Source organism: Rhineura floridana, chromosome 2 (assembly GCF_030035675.1).
Source record: "Rhineura floridana isolate rRhiFlo1 chromosome 2, rRhiFlo1.hap2, whole genome shotgun sequence".
NCBI lineage: Eukaryota > Metazoa > Chordata > Lepidosauria > Squamata > Rhineuridae > Rhineura > Rhineura floridana.
In genome coordinates, this window is record NC_084481.1 from 218,627,814 (window position 1) to 218,644,381 (window position 16,568).

Genomic DNA, 16,568 nt, shown 5'->3' on the forward strand with positions numbered 1-16,568 from the left:
TATATTTGAAAAATGTAGAATAAAGTCCATAGACTGGAGGGAGTCTGGAGGGAGTGAGAAATCAGCATAAATCCTGTCATAGATACTATATCTGTACCCTATGGAGGAAACTGTGTTCATTTTGTTTAATGGGTGCTTATGAAAATAACAAATTATTATACTAACAGCATCCAACTTTAAGCTGGAAACTCACTTAATCTCTCCTCTAAACCTTGAAACCATTTTTTTTCATTAGCAGGCTTTTTCTAAAACAGTGCTTGATGTAAGAAGATCATACAATTGATGGAGGAGGGCTAAACTGAATTAAATTCCTCAATATAAAGTTGGAGTTTATATATAGGCAGCAGAGGCCTATGTGTGGAATTCAACTGGCTTTAAGCCCATGAAAGAGAGACTTGATAAACAGCCTAACTGATCTGATTTACAGTTGTTTTCATCGGAGGACTTTTGAGGTCTTTAGACACCAAAGATAAAACCAAACAACTTCCTACCCTTTTCCACCCTTGCACTTTCTTATCACAAATACTCCTTCTCTTCTTTTTGCTTATCCCTTTACTTGCTGGAAATTTGCCAAGCCATTTTCTCTTAGTGCATCATAAGGCAGACTCCTAATTCCTCCTTCCTCCAACACTCCTTTTAATAGCAAGCTTTGGTAGTGTGTGCCTCCAGGATCGTAGCCAGAACCCAGCCACTGAGAAACAAAAGGGTAGTATGCTTGGAGGGAGTACACAGTCTTTAGAAAAGAGAGAGAGCGGGGATAAGTGGGCAAAAAATACTCCTGATTGAGGACTGAGCATTTTCACTAGCCACATAAACTAGATTGATAGTTGGAAAAGGGGGTGGAAATAGCGTGTGGAGTGGAATAGCTGATTGGAGCCCTAAACTGGAGCATTACTCTTAGAAGGGAGGATAAGCTGCAGTATTTTGTTACAGATCCCACTTGTTCTTCTATAGAGGCATCTCTGGAAACTCACCAGAACTGGAGTTTCTCTTCCTTCTTGCTATAATATTAAATCCCAAAGCAGTTTAGTAATGAATAATCTGGTAATTTTAGTAATTTTGTAATGAATGTGATCTTGCTCTCTTAGTTTGATTGGCTACCATCAATATCAGGAACAGGTGGAGCGATTTACTAAATGTATATACCTCCTCTCAGTAAATATCCTTGATGAATTAGGGCTTTTAAAAAGTACTATCTCAGTCTTGCAAATATATTATATTTAATATAAATATATTTAATATTAAAATTTCCCTTCCAGCTGCCATGTATCCCTGGACTCTTTTGATGCACCTGACAGTTGAATTAATCTGCTGCTATCTATTATGATTGCTTGTTTTTGACATTGTGATATGGAAAAGCAGAATACTGTTAGAGGTGTTGAGCTACATTGTTAAATCCATGTTATTTTGTGAGGTTTTATTACACCATCAAAACAAGCAGTATTGAAGTAGGGAAGAATTATGCACTCCTTGTAGAGAGTGAAAGCAACTAAATACTGGAGTTGTCTTCATTCAGCAAGAACTCTGGGGCTTCTTCAAACGTACACAAATTGTACAATCACACTGCAGACTCTGCCATTCTTCTACATCTTGTGGCTCTATATTCACCACTATGAAAGTATGCAGCAAGAAGAATTCCTTCTTTCCTTCGCCATCACTATTCTTACTAGATATTTGTTCTAGCTTGTTGGCAGAATCACAAACATCATTGTGAAACTTTTCAAGGTAAACACTTTATTTTGACCCAGAACTGGATAGATTCCAGACACTTATCAAACTGTGTAATTATTGCTGGAATGTTCATCCTTTGGCACTTGGAGCACTAAAGTATTTCTAACGTTCAGAATAAGAAAAGCTGCAAAGAAGCTCGAATGCCATTTTTTTAGATTTTATGTACATTTTATTTCTTTGCCATACAAATATCAGAACAGTATAAAACAATACGTAACACACAACCAAAGAAAGATAAAAAAGGAGCATTATTCACATTGTTGCATATAAAGAATTCATTTTTGTGTTAATAGCCCTTGTTTAATAATTGTTCTCTTTTCCACTTTTTATATAGTCCTTTTTGAGTGGTCCATGTATATACAATAAGACTTGACCAAGATGCTCAAAATGTTTCTACTACATTTCTTAAATTCTTTCTTTTTTGTCTTTTTTCTTTTTTTAAAATCATCTTCTTCTGAAATCTCTTTAGTATCAGCCTGTTAAAGATTTGACTTTTTTCAGATATCTCAGTCCCTAAAATATGATTATAGCCTTTTTAAATAAAAAGAGAGTGGTGATACATTTTTATCATTAACTTTTGTATTTTTCCTCCTGTTTCAGTTGTTCAGGGAAGTAAGGATAATGAAGATTTTAAATCATCCCAATATAGGTAAAGCATGTGTTTAAAGGTGTTTACTTTGGAGGGCTGAAAAGTGAGAATAAATATATTTATTTATTAAAAATATTTATTGGTTAGTGCATTACAGTGCGTGTTATAAAATATATGTATAAATGAAATGATACTTCTCTGTTATCCCACATACAGTTTTTGACCAGTGTTATGTTTTTGTTTAAGTGAGTTCAACTGGCTTTGTGTATCTTAAAACATCCCACGTGCATAAAATGTGTGAGGCTTTTTATTAATATGTGGTCCCATCCAGGTATGTTTTAATCTGAGTTGTTGCTCTAAATTTGTATTTGGATGTACTCCAACTTAAGTGATGTATTTAAAAAACAGCAACATTAAATGTAGGTGCGTTGTAGCTCTGGAGCCCTAGGGCCTTTTGTGCACAAAACAGTGTTTCAGCAGAAGCCTTCTGTGCCACATTCAAACTGTTTCTGCAGTTGCCACTTTCCCCCAAAGTTGCAAAGAAACTCATTGAGCCCAGTTAAAAAAGTCAAAAGCCTTGCTGGGCAGATGGACTTGATCACATAAATGTCTGCTTAGCATTTATTTAGTTTATTTTCTTGTTGCTTTTTACAAAAGTCTTTAAAGTGATGTACAACAATAAAATCCATCAGTTGTAGTTTACACCTGCCTCTTCCTTTCTGTTAGGCAGCATCCTGCATTCATTATATCAGCCCTCCGCACATAGTACCCCACAAGCAGAAAAATGTAAATAAACAAGTTGATTCTTGATAATTACAGAAATTTAATTTATTTATTGCATTTGTGCCCTGCTCTTCAGTCAGGAAGGCTCCCAGAGCATCTTACATGCATTCAGTTAAAACAAGACAGCCCCTGCCCATAGGCTTGCAATCTAAAAAACACGACAGGAAGAGGGAAGAAAGCAAACACATGCATCAGTTCTTAAATAGTAGTTCTTATAATGACCAGCTGGCATAGCAATAGTTCAGGGGTAGGAGGTGCCTGATGGAGCTGGTCTTCCCGCAATGCTTATGGGATGAGCCCTGTGTCTCACTTCTCCCACTGTAAGGCAGTCTGATGGAATGCTGCTTCCAGGTGCCAGTTAAAGAATTAAAGAAATAGAGGCAAGTTGAATGCTACAGGGGAAGGCAATTGTTTGCATGGTCACTACACAGCCTCTCTTATATGAACACTTCATTATTGCCACTGATATGGGCACAAGAAGTCCACCAGATTCCTCTCAGAGAAGATTTCTGGGCAACCATTCCAGCTGACATTTCAGATGTTTTATGCTGGAGTGTGTTAAGGAGGAACATTAAATTACAATATTGTACTTATTTGTAATATTGAGTATTAAGGAGTAAATTGGTTCAAAGTTCCTTTTGCTTTTCCCTAAGAAAATGGAGAGTGGGAAAGGCCAAAGCTTACAGAGGTGAATGCTGTCTCCTAAACATGTCTCCAAGCTTATAAAATAAATCCCATGTCTCCTAAACAAGAGATTCAGCTATTCCCTGACTCAGCACTTTTAATCTCCAGTCGACTCGGGTTTCTCTGACAGCTTCTACATAATCCCCAATGCCTCTATCACACTTACTATGAAAATTCAAGTCAACCTAAAATTAAGCCCAGTATAAAAATAAGTTGTAAGTGATACTGTCATTTATAATGAAGGTTTCCTTTATCATTCCTATACTGTTCAATTATCTTGATGCAAAATCTAGGCTTAACATACAATACAGAAAAGTATACTCTTAAAACGTTTTAGATTTTATGGAGTTAATGCAGTATCCAGTAACGCACTGCACATGCTGTATCTAAAATCCAAGCAAACAAGTCTTTGCAAATGTGATTCATTTGCAACTTGCTGCAACTAGCATTCAAAAGTAGCCACCATCTCTTCCAATTAAAATTGCTTAGATTCTACTGTGCATATTTCATTGGGTAGACTTTATTCATCAGGGAGAAGAAAATAAGAGATAGCTAGTCTTCAACTGCCAGGAAATTAATCTGAAGTTCAGTCAGCACTGACTTACCTTATTTCTCAGGGAGCTTTTAGGAGTTTAAAAACAGTTTGAGAGACTTGTAGTTAAACAAAAAACAACTTTTGACTGTCTTCACATCACACTAGCTTTTTATTTCCTCAGGATGGCTGTAACTACTTTACTGGGGGTGGGGTTATTAAAAACCTAATTTACGAACAAAAACTAGTGGCTGTATTTGCCACTTTTGGATACAATTGGCCACATTAGGATGTTGCACTAAACCATAGTTTAGCACAATGTGAATGAACCTAGCCTCCTCCTGGGCTTGTGGGCTTCCTTTATCTATTTTCTCTTTCTCCTTGACTGGTAGGAGGATTTGAAAGCTTATATTTTGTGTTTACCTTAAACACAACTTACTGTGCCATGGCTTATTAGTCTCTGGTCAGTTTCAAACCATTACCAACTTCAGAACTTGGAGTGTGAAACTTGTTTACTTGTTGAGAGTAATCATCCTTAGTGATAAACCTTGATCCCTGGTCCAGACAACACAACAAGCTACATTTAAGGGAAACCAAAAGTGAAAGCTTCTGATATCCTCTTCCCAGCGCAATGCAGGGAACATAGGAAACTGTGGAGACTACCTTGTTTGTGTTATGCTAAGCTATGGTTTAGCGTGATGTCCGAAAATGGCTAATGACAAAATGGTTGATCAAAACAGGAAGGAATTAGGCTGTGCATGTTGAGGTGGGGTTATTCTCAAGTGTGAAGCTGACTTTGGGATTCCAAAGCCAGGGTTGTCAACCCTTTTGGACCAATGGTCACATTTCAATTTTGAGAGAGTGCTATGGGCACCAGCCACAAAATAGCTGCTGTGGGGGACATAACATAACACAGTGAAGATTTTCAAATGATTGTGTTTCCCTGCTAGAAAAGGTTTAACTTACTGAATTTCTGCTTGCCATACAGCTGTTAAAAGCATAAGATCCCTAAACCAAAGCCTAGGCTGCCATCCTTTGCCCACTTACCTGGAGGTGAGGCCCATTAAACACAAAGATGTACTTCTTCAGTAGACATGTATACCATTACTGTAAGTTGACTGTACAGTGAATTCTTAATAAATGCCTGACCTTTAGCTCTTGCACAGCAGGAGTCATGCCTAAGCCTCTTTGCAAAGTATTCACATTTGCCTTTTGGGGGAAGGGGGATTTTTTAACATCCACCCATGCATATTGTATAATAATATTTGCAGAAAATAACATCTAGGGCCTGCCAGATCCCAGATGAACTCACCATAGGAAAGATACATTCTGATTGCTAGGGAAAAAAGGACAAACAAGGGAGAGTCCAAGGACTAGTTAAAAAGACAGAAGCAGGAGAAGTTCACTAAAGAGCTGCAAAACAGCAGCTCTTAAGGACCCCAGGGATTTCTATTGCCTAGTGTCCAAACAACCTATTTATTAAGCTCAGCTCTGACTTCACTCATTGGCTAACAGCACTGATAGACGGGAGCTGTCTGGTTGGCTCATTTCACAGAAATTGCTTAAAGGGTACATGTACATTTTCCTTCATAGATTACTTTCTAGGAAGACAAAAGTCTTACTTTAAAAAAAAAAAAAAAAGCTCAGAGTCTGGGGTCCTGCCTGTGGACACCAGTGAAGACCTTCGTCGGTGCTGTGTTGGCAACCCCTGCTCCAAACAATGATTTGACATTTACAGTATGAAGTGTAATTTACTAGCAGTTTCCAGTACTTAAGTAGTACTAAATTGTATATCAGGTTGGTAGAGCAAATTATCAGTTTGATAGGTATGGAAAAAATATTGGAGTAATGTGATCGAAAAAGAACAGTGCTAGTTTAGAAAGGAAATATCCATATAGGACTTGAAGTGATGCGTGATGGCTATACTATAATGTTGAGGTCTATGTCTTTTGTTTCCATAAATCTCTTCCAACAAGCATATGTGCACTTTTCTATCCAACTCAATCTATAAATATCCATCCCTTTAATATCTTAGCAAAAAGCATACTCTAGCATGAATAATTGAGTGCATGTATTATGAAGCAGGACAGTAATTTCCCTTCCCGTTTTCCTTCAATAGATCCTTCTGATTTGGAATGTTTTTCACCTGGCAATTAGGGATAGCAGAAATCCAAATAGGAAAGGGTTGCGAAAAGTTATTTTTAACATTTATTGTCAAGATTAAAAAGCACTGTCTTTCTAGACAGTTATTTTCCTTCTGTTTAAAGGCTCTGGTCAGCAAGAGTTAGAATTACAGGATTAACAGAATAGACTGCTACCTGCAGTCTGGTGGATAGTGTACATCAGGGCAGGAGAACCTGTGGCCCTCCAGATGTTGTTGGACCCCAGCCCCAGTCAGCACGGCCAACACTTGGGGATGATGGAGTCCCACATCACCTAGACTCTGAGGACCACCCATTTTCCATTTCTTACGTATATTGTAGAATCAATGCTTCTGTTATTTAAAACTTTTCTTCCCTGGTCTTCATTGCAAATGCAGTTCCATAGTTAGTTACAGTTACAATACATAATGTACACAATATAGTCAACTTAAGAAAATAAAATGTGCATACACTGCATATGCTACCATTACATATAAACATTGAATGTTCCCTTGTACAAAGTCAAAGTGGCTGATCCATCTGGAGCAGCAACCGTGTCTCATGCAATCGACTTTCCAAGCATGCTGCATGAATGCCAAGGATAGAACCTGGGACCTTTTCATTGCAATGCATTTTCTCTGCTAATGAGCTATAGTCTCTCCCTTCTCCAGTTACTTTTTTATTACTCAAAAAATACATGATCAGAGTGTTGCAAGTTCTAATAGCTTATAGGGAAATGGGATTTATTTCATTAGGAAATCAAACCTATCAGCATATGCCTAATAACATATACTATCTTGATATATTAGTATGTGTATTAGCTGATGATTACAAAACCTGTTCCTTCTGTGCAAATCCCAGAGTTAATTTCCCCCAATTCCAGGTTAACTGTTAAAATCTTTTTTGTACTTTTCTAATAAGAATTTATAGTTGACTACTAAAGTATTCAGTTTTTTTCATTTAGGCATTATTTAATAGAAGAGCCTTTTCATAGGTCTTTGTGTTCCTTAAAAATGACTGATAATTGCAAATAATTATTTTTAAAATATTAGCAATAATGATCTGTTGCTATATTAGGTTAATTAAAATCCTAAGCAAAATCCAGAGTGCTTTAAGTGTGCTGTTTGAGTTTAGTAATTATTCAGCACACATAACTGAGTACTGAATTCTGACAACATAGGAACAGCTTCTTGTAAACAAGTTGTATTTTTCTATTTTATCATCATTTTTAAATTAATGCTTCTTGTTATAGTAATCTTATGTAAACCACTTTGTAAGGTCTGCCTGAAAAATGGTGTAAAAGTACCTTAATAATCATAGTATAAGGAATCTTCCTATTATTGGATGAGACCATTGGACCATGTAGTTCAGTATTGTCTACACTTCCAATAGCTCTTCAGGGTTTCAAGCAGGAGTCTCTCCCAGCTCTACCTGGAAATGCCAGGGATTGAACCTGGAACCTTCTACATGCAAAGCAGATGCTCTGCCACTGAGCTACGACCCTTCCCCAAATCATTGCAGTCCTTGCCACATGGAGCATTTTCTGATAAACAAAGCCTGGTTGTTCTCAGAACACTGTTTTTGGGCAGTTTACCATACACAAAGCAAGCTAGTTACTAATGAAGAAATATATTGCATGCCTGTAGTTTGTTTTGGGAGCAACAAAGTTGTTTTGGGAGCAAGTTTTGGAGTTTTGTACATGATAAAAATGGCTTACTTGAGGTTATATTTTTAATGAATAATTTCTCAGGTACTATTCTTCTACCTCTGTAATCAGGTATATTTGAACAGCTTTATTCTTTATTCTTCAGGTCTTAACTAATGTAATATTCAGTGTGTTTAAAACTCCTGTAGATTGTCATATGAAAAAGCAGGATGTTTCTGCATTAGTCTTTGATTTGTGTGCCTAGGAAAAATGAGATTTGTCCATTTTCTGAAATATAATCAATTGATGCTTCCTGAAACCACTTAGAGGGCTTGCTTCATTGATTTTGTAAGTGGTTTCAGTACTGAAAAATTAGTCTTGCTTCACCAGATACATATCGAATAGTTAGAGCAGCAGTCCAAGGAGCTCTCTTTAGATTGGTGTTCAGAGGAGCTTCTGGCATTTCTATTTGAATACACATTCCATACTATATACTGCTTTTGAAATCTCCTCCCCCCCATTTCTATTGTGTCTCTTTATGTAGTTTGGGGGCAGTGCTGATTCGGGGGGGGGATCAAAAGCCTTGTTGTGTATTGCAATGCTAGGCACACAGTCTTCAGGACTGTGACTCAGGGCTTCAGCTTGGGCAGAAGTTGTGGCTTGAGGGCAGAGAATATGCTTGGCAGATTCACTCTTTAGCTGCTCCAGTAAAAGGACCTTTGATAGATTCTTGACCTGAGTTTCTATAAGACACCATTGTGTAATATCCATATGACTGGCAGTGAGGGCTTGATTAAAAATATGTATTTACCCTCACAATGTTTGAGGTCACTATTCAAAATGGCAAATAGAAAACTGGGGTCCAGTGACAAATACTGTCTCGGTAGGTATGCCAGATGTCTATATCTAAATCAGTTCTTGTCCTTTTCTTCTAGTTAAATTATTCCAAGTAATTGAAACTGAAAAAACACTTTACCTAATCATGGAGTATGCAAGTGGAGGTAAGTGCAAAACTGTTGCAAAGCAAACAGGTTTTTTAAAAAATCAGGTGATAAGCTAGATATAATTTTATGTTGGAAGAAATAAACATTTCAAAACCACCACTCACACTCTTCCCATCATTAATGTCTAGGGCATCAGAAAATGTTCTGATGAAAGTTATTTCCCTATGCAAATTACAGTAATTTTCCAAAGGCAAAGATAGGTTGTTGTTATGTGCCTTCAAGTTGACCACGACTTATGGCAACCCTATGAATCAATGACCTCCAAGAGCATCTGTTATGAACCACCCTGTTCAGATCTTGTAAGTTTAGGTCTCACATTCCATGTTCCTCTTGTGTGCATCATACAACTCTGGACTCTCCTTCACATTCCATGTTCCTCTTGTGTGCATCATACAATTCCGGACTCTCCTTTCGCATCTGTGCACATCAGCCTCTGGGCTTTCTTTCGGCTTTGATCCAGCTGCGTCATTAGTCACAGCGCTACTCGTACTTGTCCTTTGTTCTTCCCCAATAGCTTGGTGAGTGCCTTCTGACTGGGGGGTCTCGTCTTCCAGCACTATCTCGTGTTGCATTTTGGATACTCTGTTCATAGGGTTTTCGTGGTAAGAGCCATTCAGAGGTGGTTTACCATTGCCTTCCTCTGAGTTTGGATGCATCTTAGCCTGGTGTCTCAGCTTTGACCATTCCGCCTTGGGTGCCCCTTCTAGGAGTCTAGCCTCTTGGTCTAGACTCCTGACGACATTGCTCTCAGCTTCTTCAACACTGTCAAACCCCCTCACCACGTTAAGGTGTGCATCCTAAAGGGGGCAAAGATAGGTATTGGGGTCTTTAATTTATCTAAAATAGTAGAGCATAGAATCTATGTAAGGGCTCATCTCCGTAAGTGGGAATGCCAGAGTACACCTGATCCCCATCTCTTCCAGTGCCACCACCATCTCTCATTTACACTGTTTGGATTGCACCCCTTCACATACACATGAAGAGATTGAAATGCAAGCACGAAGTTATATATTCCATAGGTGCCATAGGGGTGTGGGTGGAACTGATGTGGTATATATCAAATTCCCATGCCACACTACTGCTGCAAAAAGAGGTAAAATAGCTCTGTAACGACGGTGAGAAACAAGGCTGAAGGATGAATTGCCAGGGGACTACAGCTAATATCACTAACTGAGAATTTCCTGTCTTGGAAATGAATGAAGTACTTAATTCCAGCTGTACTGGGACTGTAGTGTTTTTAATTGGTTCCTCTAACTTGTTTCATTAATTAAAAGTCTTAGAAATAAAATGTGTGACAGTTGTTTGTCACTGATGAAAGCCTTTTCAAAATTCTTTTTGGAAGTAAAAATATTTTTCATATGTTTGTTCCTACAAGTCATCAGGCATTTGGGAGGCACTCCCTGTCAAACAGGATTTTCAGTAAGAAAATATTTTTTCTTTCCTGTAAAAACACATGCTAAGCTGCTAACTACGTGATTAAAATTTCAAAATGCGGCAGCTATGTTAATTACTAATTTTCATATATCATGCATCCATGCACGCACAAACACCAAACTCTTGTCTTCCAGATTCTTATATGTATATTTGGTTTCGTGTCATAAATGTTACTGCTATTAATGTTCCGTTGTTCACAGTTGTGTAATGCCATCATTAGGACCAACCAAAAAGCCATAAAAATATGACAAGCTTTTGAGTTGTACGGGACTTGAAAATGTCATTGTCATGCTCAGAAATAAATTAGCCATTATTTAAACACTCAGAAGATCCTGTTTCATCATTCATATATCTTAATTACAGGAGAGGTATTTGACTATCTAGTTGCACATGGAAGAATGAAGGAAAAGGAGGCAAGAGCTAAATTTAGACAGGTATGTACGGTCTACTCTATTCTAGGCTTTTAGACATTTTAAGCTGATCAAGATTTTCCCCAGTTTATGTTTGCTGTCCCTCCAGGAGAGGGTGTTGATATTGGGAAATACCAACAAAACTGGCTCAGTCAACAAGGCTGTGATACATTCACATACTCTCATGCTGTAGCCACGTGGGATGGTGCTGTGAGGAAGTGGCTCCTACATATAGTTAGGTGTGTGTGTATGAAAAGGAGGCCCTTGACTTTAGCCTGGCACAAACTTCCTGGAAAGTAAGTTCCATTGAAATCAATAAGGATTACCTCCAAGTAAAGGTGTTAAGATGGAGGTGCTAAGCTTTAGTCCCAATCTTGGTTAGGAAGGCAAGCACAAACTATAGTGCTATGGTTAGGATGTAATAGCCCGTTATGATTTATATAAAAGGAAGCAATTTAATGAGTGCTCAAGGGTAGGAGGGAGCAAATGAATATGAGGCTCAATCATGTCGTGCCAAACCATGGTTTGGTGTTATGTCTGAACTGAGCCATTATTTTTTAAATACGGATGCAATGGAATAAGGAATCATTAGTTCGACACTGCTCAAAGAAAAAAGTATTGTCTTTGGAACAGCTTGTCCTTTATTTGAGTTCCTCCTGTTTCAAACTGCAAGTCTGTTTTCCCTTTTTCTCATCTGCCCCCTGCTCCTATTTTCTGTTGTAATTCTCACTGTTCATCCTGCAAACCAATCTGCTATGAAAGTGCACAGGGAAAGTAACTTAACTTTTGATCTATTACTCAGATAGTTGGAAGTAGAAGAGATGCCTGCTCCCAGCTAGAAATGATTCTTTTCACTACAGAGGTTATTTGAGGTTCTTGTAAGATTGGTAGCTCAAGGCTGTCCAGATGTTAACTTGTCAGATTGTGTCATTGTGTGTGTTCTGACCACTGATGTTCTAGATTTGGTGAGATCTTAGTGAAATTTACCTTTCATTCTGTATATGGTTAGAGGCACTCTTATAATATCTTTAAGTTCTATAGCAGAATTTTGGCATATAATTGAAAATGGGCAGTTTCTAGGGTTGATTTGCTACTCAGATGAAGCCCTGTGCTTTCCACTACAAACCCACCTTTATATAATCCATATTGTTTTCTTAAGGAGTTACTGAAAATTGTGGATTGTAATTCATACAGTGACATACAATGAATTACATCATTGTAATTATACGCAATGTAATCCATGCTTAACTTTATAAATGAAACTGGTGTAAAACAGCCACAGAATTATGTCAAAGCAGGAAATATTTGTTACTTCAGACCTAAGAATCAAAGTGATGCAGTGAATGCACCTTTGCTTGTTACTGCTATCCCTTATAATTGTGCTTCTTCTAGCCCACCATACAAAAATGTGCATATGCCTTTATTCTTCGGCCCAGGCTAAAATTCCTGATTATAGGAGCAGAATAATGGGGTCTCATGCTCAGTCCTCCAACTCTTTCCTTCTAAAGCACAAACTCCTACTGCCAAATATAACTGCAGAGCATGGTGGTATACCACACGCTTTGCATGCAAAAGGTCTGAGCGTCAATCATGGTATCTCCAGGTAGGAAAGGGAAAGACCACCGTCTGAAACTGTGGAGAACCTCTGCCAGTCAGTATTCATAACGCTGAGCTAGATGGTCCAACAGGGTATAATGCAGCTTTCGAAATTCCTTTGTTGACAGTAACCACGGATAGTACTAACTGTGATTCCCTGTTTGGACTGCTTTTGTAATAGGGTTTCACATTAAGCAGGAATTTTGGTTAGCACTAGTCACGATTAGCATTGGTGTTAGCATAATGGTTAACCTGTCAGCTTCAAAAGTTGGGAATCATCCACTTGATTGACATGGGGCAGGAGCTGAGTGCTGTGGCTAAGCAACTGAGAATGCCATGTTTGAGTCAATAGACAGTATCCATCTGATGTGCCCCATCAGTGCAAGGATTTACACTTGTGAAACAGAACTTCTCCCCTCCTTCCTCTGCATACACCCTGCACCCTCCACAAATATGCTTTGGAGGATTGGGTGAACCCCAAAACAAATTAAGTGGGGCACAAAGGGAGGAGAGAGGGGGGATGTTCTGTAGTGCAAGTGGAAATTCTTGTGCTGACAGAACACGTTAGTTGAGTACCGCCCGATAAGTAAGAGCTGGAAAAATCTTAGGGATTCTCATAAGCATCGTGGATAAGATTTCTGACTTGTCGCATGCTGTCTGACTGACTGTTAATCTTGTTTACTATACAGAGAAACCCTAACAATCTGCTTGAAGGGTAACAGTAGCCTAAGTAAGTAATAGGCTTGCCTTCAGTTGTCACTTTGACTGTTACCTAAATGCACTTCTTTGAATAATTCTTACTGATTTCAGTGAGACTTACCCACAATTAAGTGTGCTTAGGTTTCGAGCTTTTGGTAATTTTGTTGTTCATAATGGGTATTATATTGCCTTTATAATTGCTCCCCTATTTTAGCAACTCCTACTAAAATGTATGATTGCAAATCTGTTTGTTTGACCTATGTCACTATATAACTGAGCCTGTTTTCTATCCAGATAGTATCAGCAGTGCAGTATTGCCACCAAAAGCATATTGTTCACAGAGATCTCAAGGTAAGAAGAGAAACAAAACAGTTTGTATATGAACATTAACATTTTTAGTCAGTATTATGTTCCTGTATTGATACATTTTTTTGCTTATTCTTTACTGGAAAAGTAAATAATGAATTTCTGTGATTAATTTTAGCTGGTTGGCATTCTAAAAGTAAAATACCTACGATATTAGTTACTGCAGGTTGGCATATTATTAAAAGCTGAGGATAATTGCTTGGGAAGCAGACATGTAAATAATATCGTAGAAATAGTTTTCACTAGTAAATTGACTCTGCTATAACAAATACAATAATGTAACAAATACACAGAATAATGGACTCAAGTTTCAGGAAGCCAGATTTCGGCTGAACATCAGGAAAAACTTCGTAACTGTTAGAGCCGTACAACAATGGAACCAATGACCTGGGGAGGTGGTGAGCTCTCCAATGCTGGAGGCATTAAAGAAGTGGCTGGACAGCCACCTGTTGGAGATGCTTTAATTTGGATTCCTGCATTGAGCAGGGGGTTGGACTTGATGGCCTTATAGACCCCTTCCAACTCTGTGATTCTAAATTCAAATTTTGCCAGTAGCAAAAGAAGATAGCAGAGACAAAAGCAGGAGCCTCTGCTCATTTGCCACTTTCACATTTGCAGAGGCTGCTTGGGTGATGGTGAAAAAGAATTGTCAGCTGGTTTCTTAATGCCGTCTGTCTCTGGGAAGAGCTGTGCTTCGCTCAGCAGAAGCAACATTCCTAAGGATGGCGCCGCTTTCATGGGATAAAGCTGCAGCAGCAGTAGCAATATTCTTCTGTACTCCCCTATCCTTATAATTCCATCTTCTCTTGGGCTTGTAGTGCACTTTGCACATTTTGTGCTCCTCCAGTTCTTGGTGTGTCACCCTGTCAGCTTTGAGCCTTTTTTTATCCCACTCTTAATTAAAATCAATCCCAAAACAGACCACAAGGAAAACTCATAAAACATTCCCAACAAAGAAATCTAAAAATGCATCTGACTATCGCAGACAAATCAGAATTGGGGAAGACAAGCTCCACTTCCAGCTAATTTAACTTAAACGCCCAATGGAATAGATGAGTCTTTAAAGGTGTCTAAAATCCAAGAGGGTCATTACCATGTGAGCTTAGCGTCCCATTGCTCCCCTTCGCTTTCTCAAAGGATCCTTTTCAGAAGTTGCATTCACTGTTCTCCTTAATCTCTCACTGCCAAAGGCTGGCTGTCCGGCAGTTAATACAAGTGCTCAAATCAGTAAGTGTTTAAGATACATGCAAATGTGCCTATCCACACAAATATGTTCTTGAAGGATATAAAATACAGGTGGGGAAATCTCATGTCCAATTGTATTTTTCCCCTCTAGGCTGAAAATCTATTGCTTGATGCAGACATGAACATTAAAATAGCCGATTTTGGTTTTAGCAATGAGTTTACAGTTGGAAATAAACTGGACACATTTTGTGGCAGCCCTCCATATGCTGCTCCAGAACTCTTCCAGGGCAAGAAGTATGATGGACCTGAAGTAGATGTTTGGAGCTTAGGTGTCATTCTTTACACTCTTGTGAGCGGATCTTTGCCTTTCGATGGGCAGAATCTAAAGGTATACACCTAATTTATGCTTGAAGGGCAGTGGGGGAGGGGAGAGAGGATGAGGGGTTCCTGTAGTCTTATCTTTTTTAAAAAAAATTGCAGTACTTCTAATAGGTCTGAAGCTCTTTGTAGTGTTCTATTTTGTGCTTGATTTCATTAAAGGAACTGAGAGAGAGAGTGCTGAGAGGGAAATACAGGATCCCGTTCTACATGTCAACAGACTGTGAAAACCTCCTAAAGCGTTTCCTGGTGCTAAACCCAACTAAAAGAGGCACTCTTGAGGTATTTAATTATATCGTATCATTTCCCCCCTCTTATTTCGTTGAAAGGAATTTACAAGATTTAAATCCCAAAATCACTTGTGCATTCAAGTAATTGTGGCAGGGTTTTTTTATTGTAATAATCTATATACCACTTAATGCTGTAGTTTTCTAAGCAGTGTTCAAGAGGGATATAACAGCGATAATGTTAATACCATTTACAAGCAACTTGTTTAAGCCCTGGACATCCCTGACAGTTTTCCCTCAGCAGGAAGGAGATACCCTTTTTTGGAATTAGCAGGAAAATGGTGCCATTATTTGGTGGGTTATTTTCTTTCAAGTACAATAAGCCTCATTTACAATAGTCTTTCAGTCACTTGATCTAATCCCCACACAAAAGCTATGCTGAAGTTGCTTTTGCTCTTAATGGAATCTTTCATAGAAATGTCCTGTTGTATTGTGCTAGATAAGCACATCATGCTACACTGAAGTTGGATAGATAGGAATCAGGATATTGTAGCCACTTGTGATGATCTGTCTTCTTCGTACTTGAGGCTGCTGTGATTGTTGTGGAGGTGTGGTGCTCCACCTAGAGGGTATTGTTTGTGTTAATCAGAACGTAAGGCTGACCTCGTTAGGCTAATCTGATATTGGCAAATTATAAAGCTTACTTTGTGGTCAGTACACCTTTCATGAACTGAAATTTTGGCTCCTATCCACATTCTGGGATTTTGAATGCTGTGTTTTAGTATTTTTTAAAAAAGAATATCTACTTTAAAATATTTTTATTAAAGTATGTATATGCTGCCTTTTGGGGGATAGCCTACCCAAGATGGCGCACAATAACAAATGCAGTTTCAAGTACTTAAATAGAAACCATATTTTTTTTAAAGTCAGGTTGCTATGAAGGCCCAACTCTTTCATTTTAGAAATGAAGTCATTATTGTTGGGAGTACAGTCTAGTACAGATGTGGGGAACCTTTGGCCTGCCAGATGTTGCTCAGCTACAATTCCCATCATCTCTGGCCCCTGCCTTTACTTGCTGGGGCTGATGGGAGTTGTAGTTGAGCAACATCTGGAGGGCCAAAAGTTCCCGACAAGTTCTTTAAACATGCTACTCTTTTTAATGTT

At 38.4% G+C, this 16,568-nt stretch overlaps 1 protein-coding gene across 5 annotated transcripts in view; it reads left to right on the forward strand.

Moving 5' to 3' along the window:
- MARK3 (microtubule affinity regulating kinase 3) overlaps positions 1-16,568 on the forward strand; it is an 89,490-nt gene that overhangs the window by 43,922 nt on the left and 29,000 nt on the right. For all 5 annotated transcript variants that reach the window (XM_061612239.1, XM_061612243.1, XM_061612241.1 and 2 more), the window contains 6 exons: positions 2,332-2,380; positions 9,041-9,106; positions 10,907-10,977; positions 13,543-13,599; positions 14,951-15,187; positions 15,340-15,459. In XM_061612239.1, the coding sequence (XP_061468223.1) occupies positions 2,332-2,380; positions 9,041-9,106; positions 10,907-10,977; positions 13,543-13,599; positions 14,951-15,187; positions 15,340-15,459 (600 nt within the window). The remainder of the gene's footprint in view (positions 1-2,331; positions 2,381-9,040; positions 9,107-10,906; positions 10,978-13,542; positions 13,600-14,950; positions 15,188-15,339; positions 15,460-16,568) is intronic.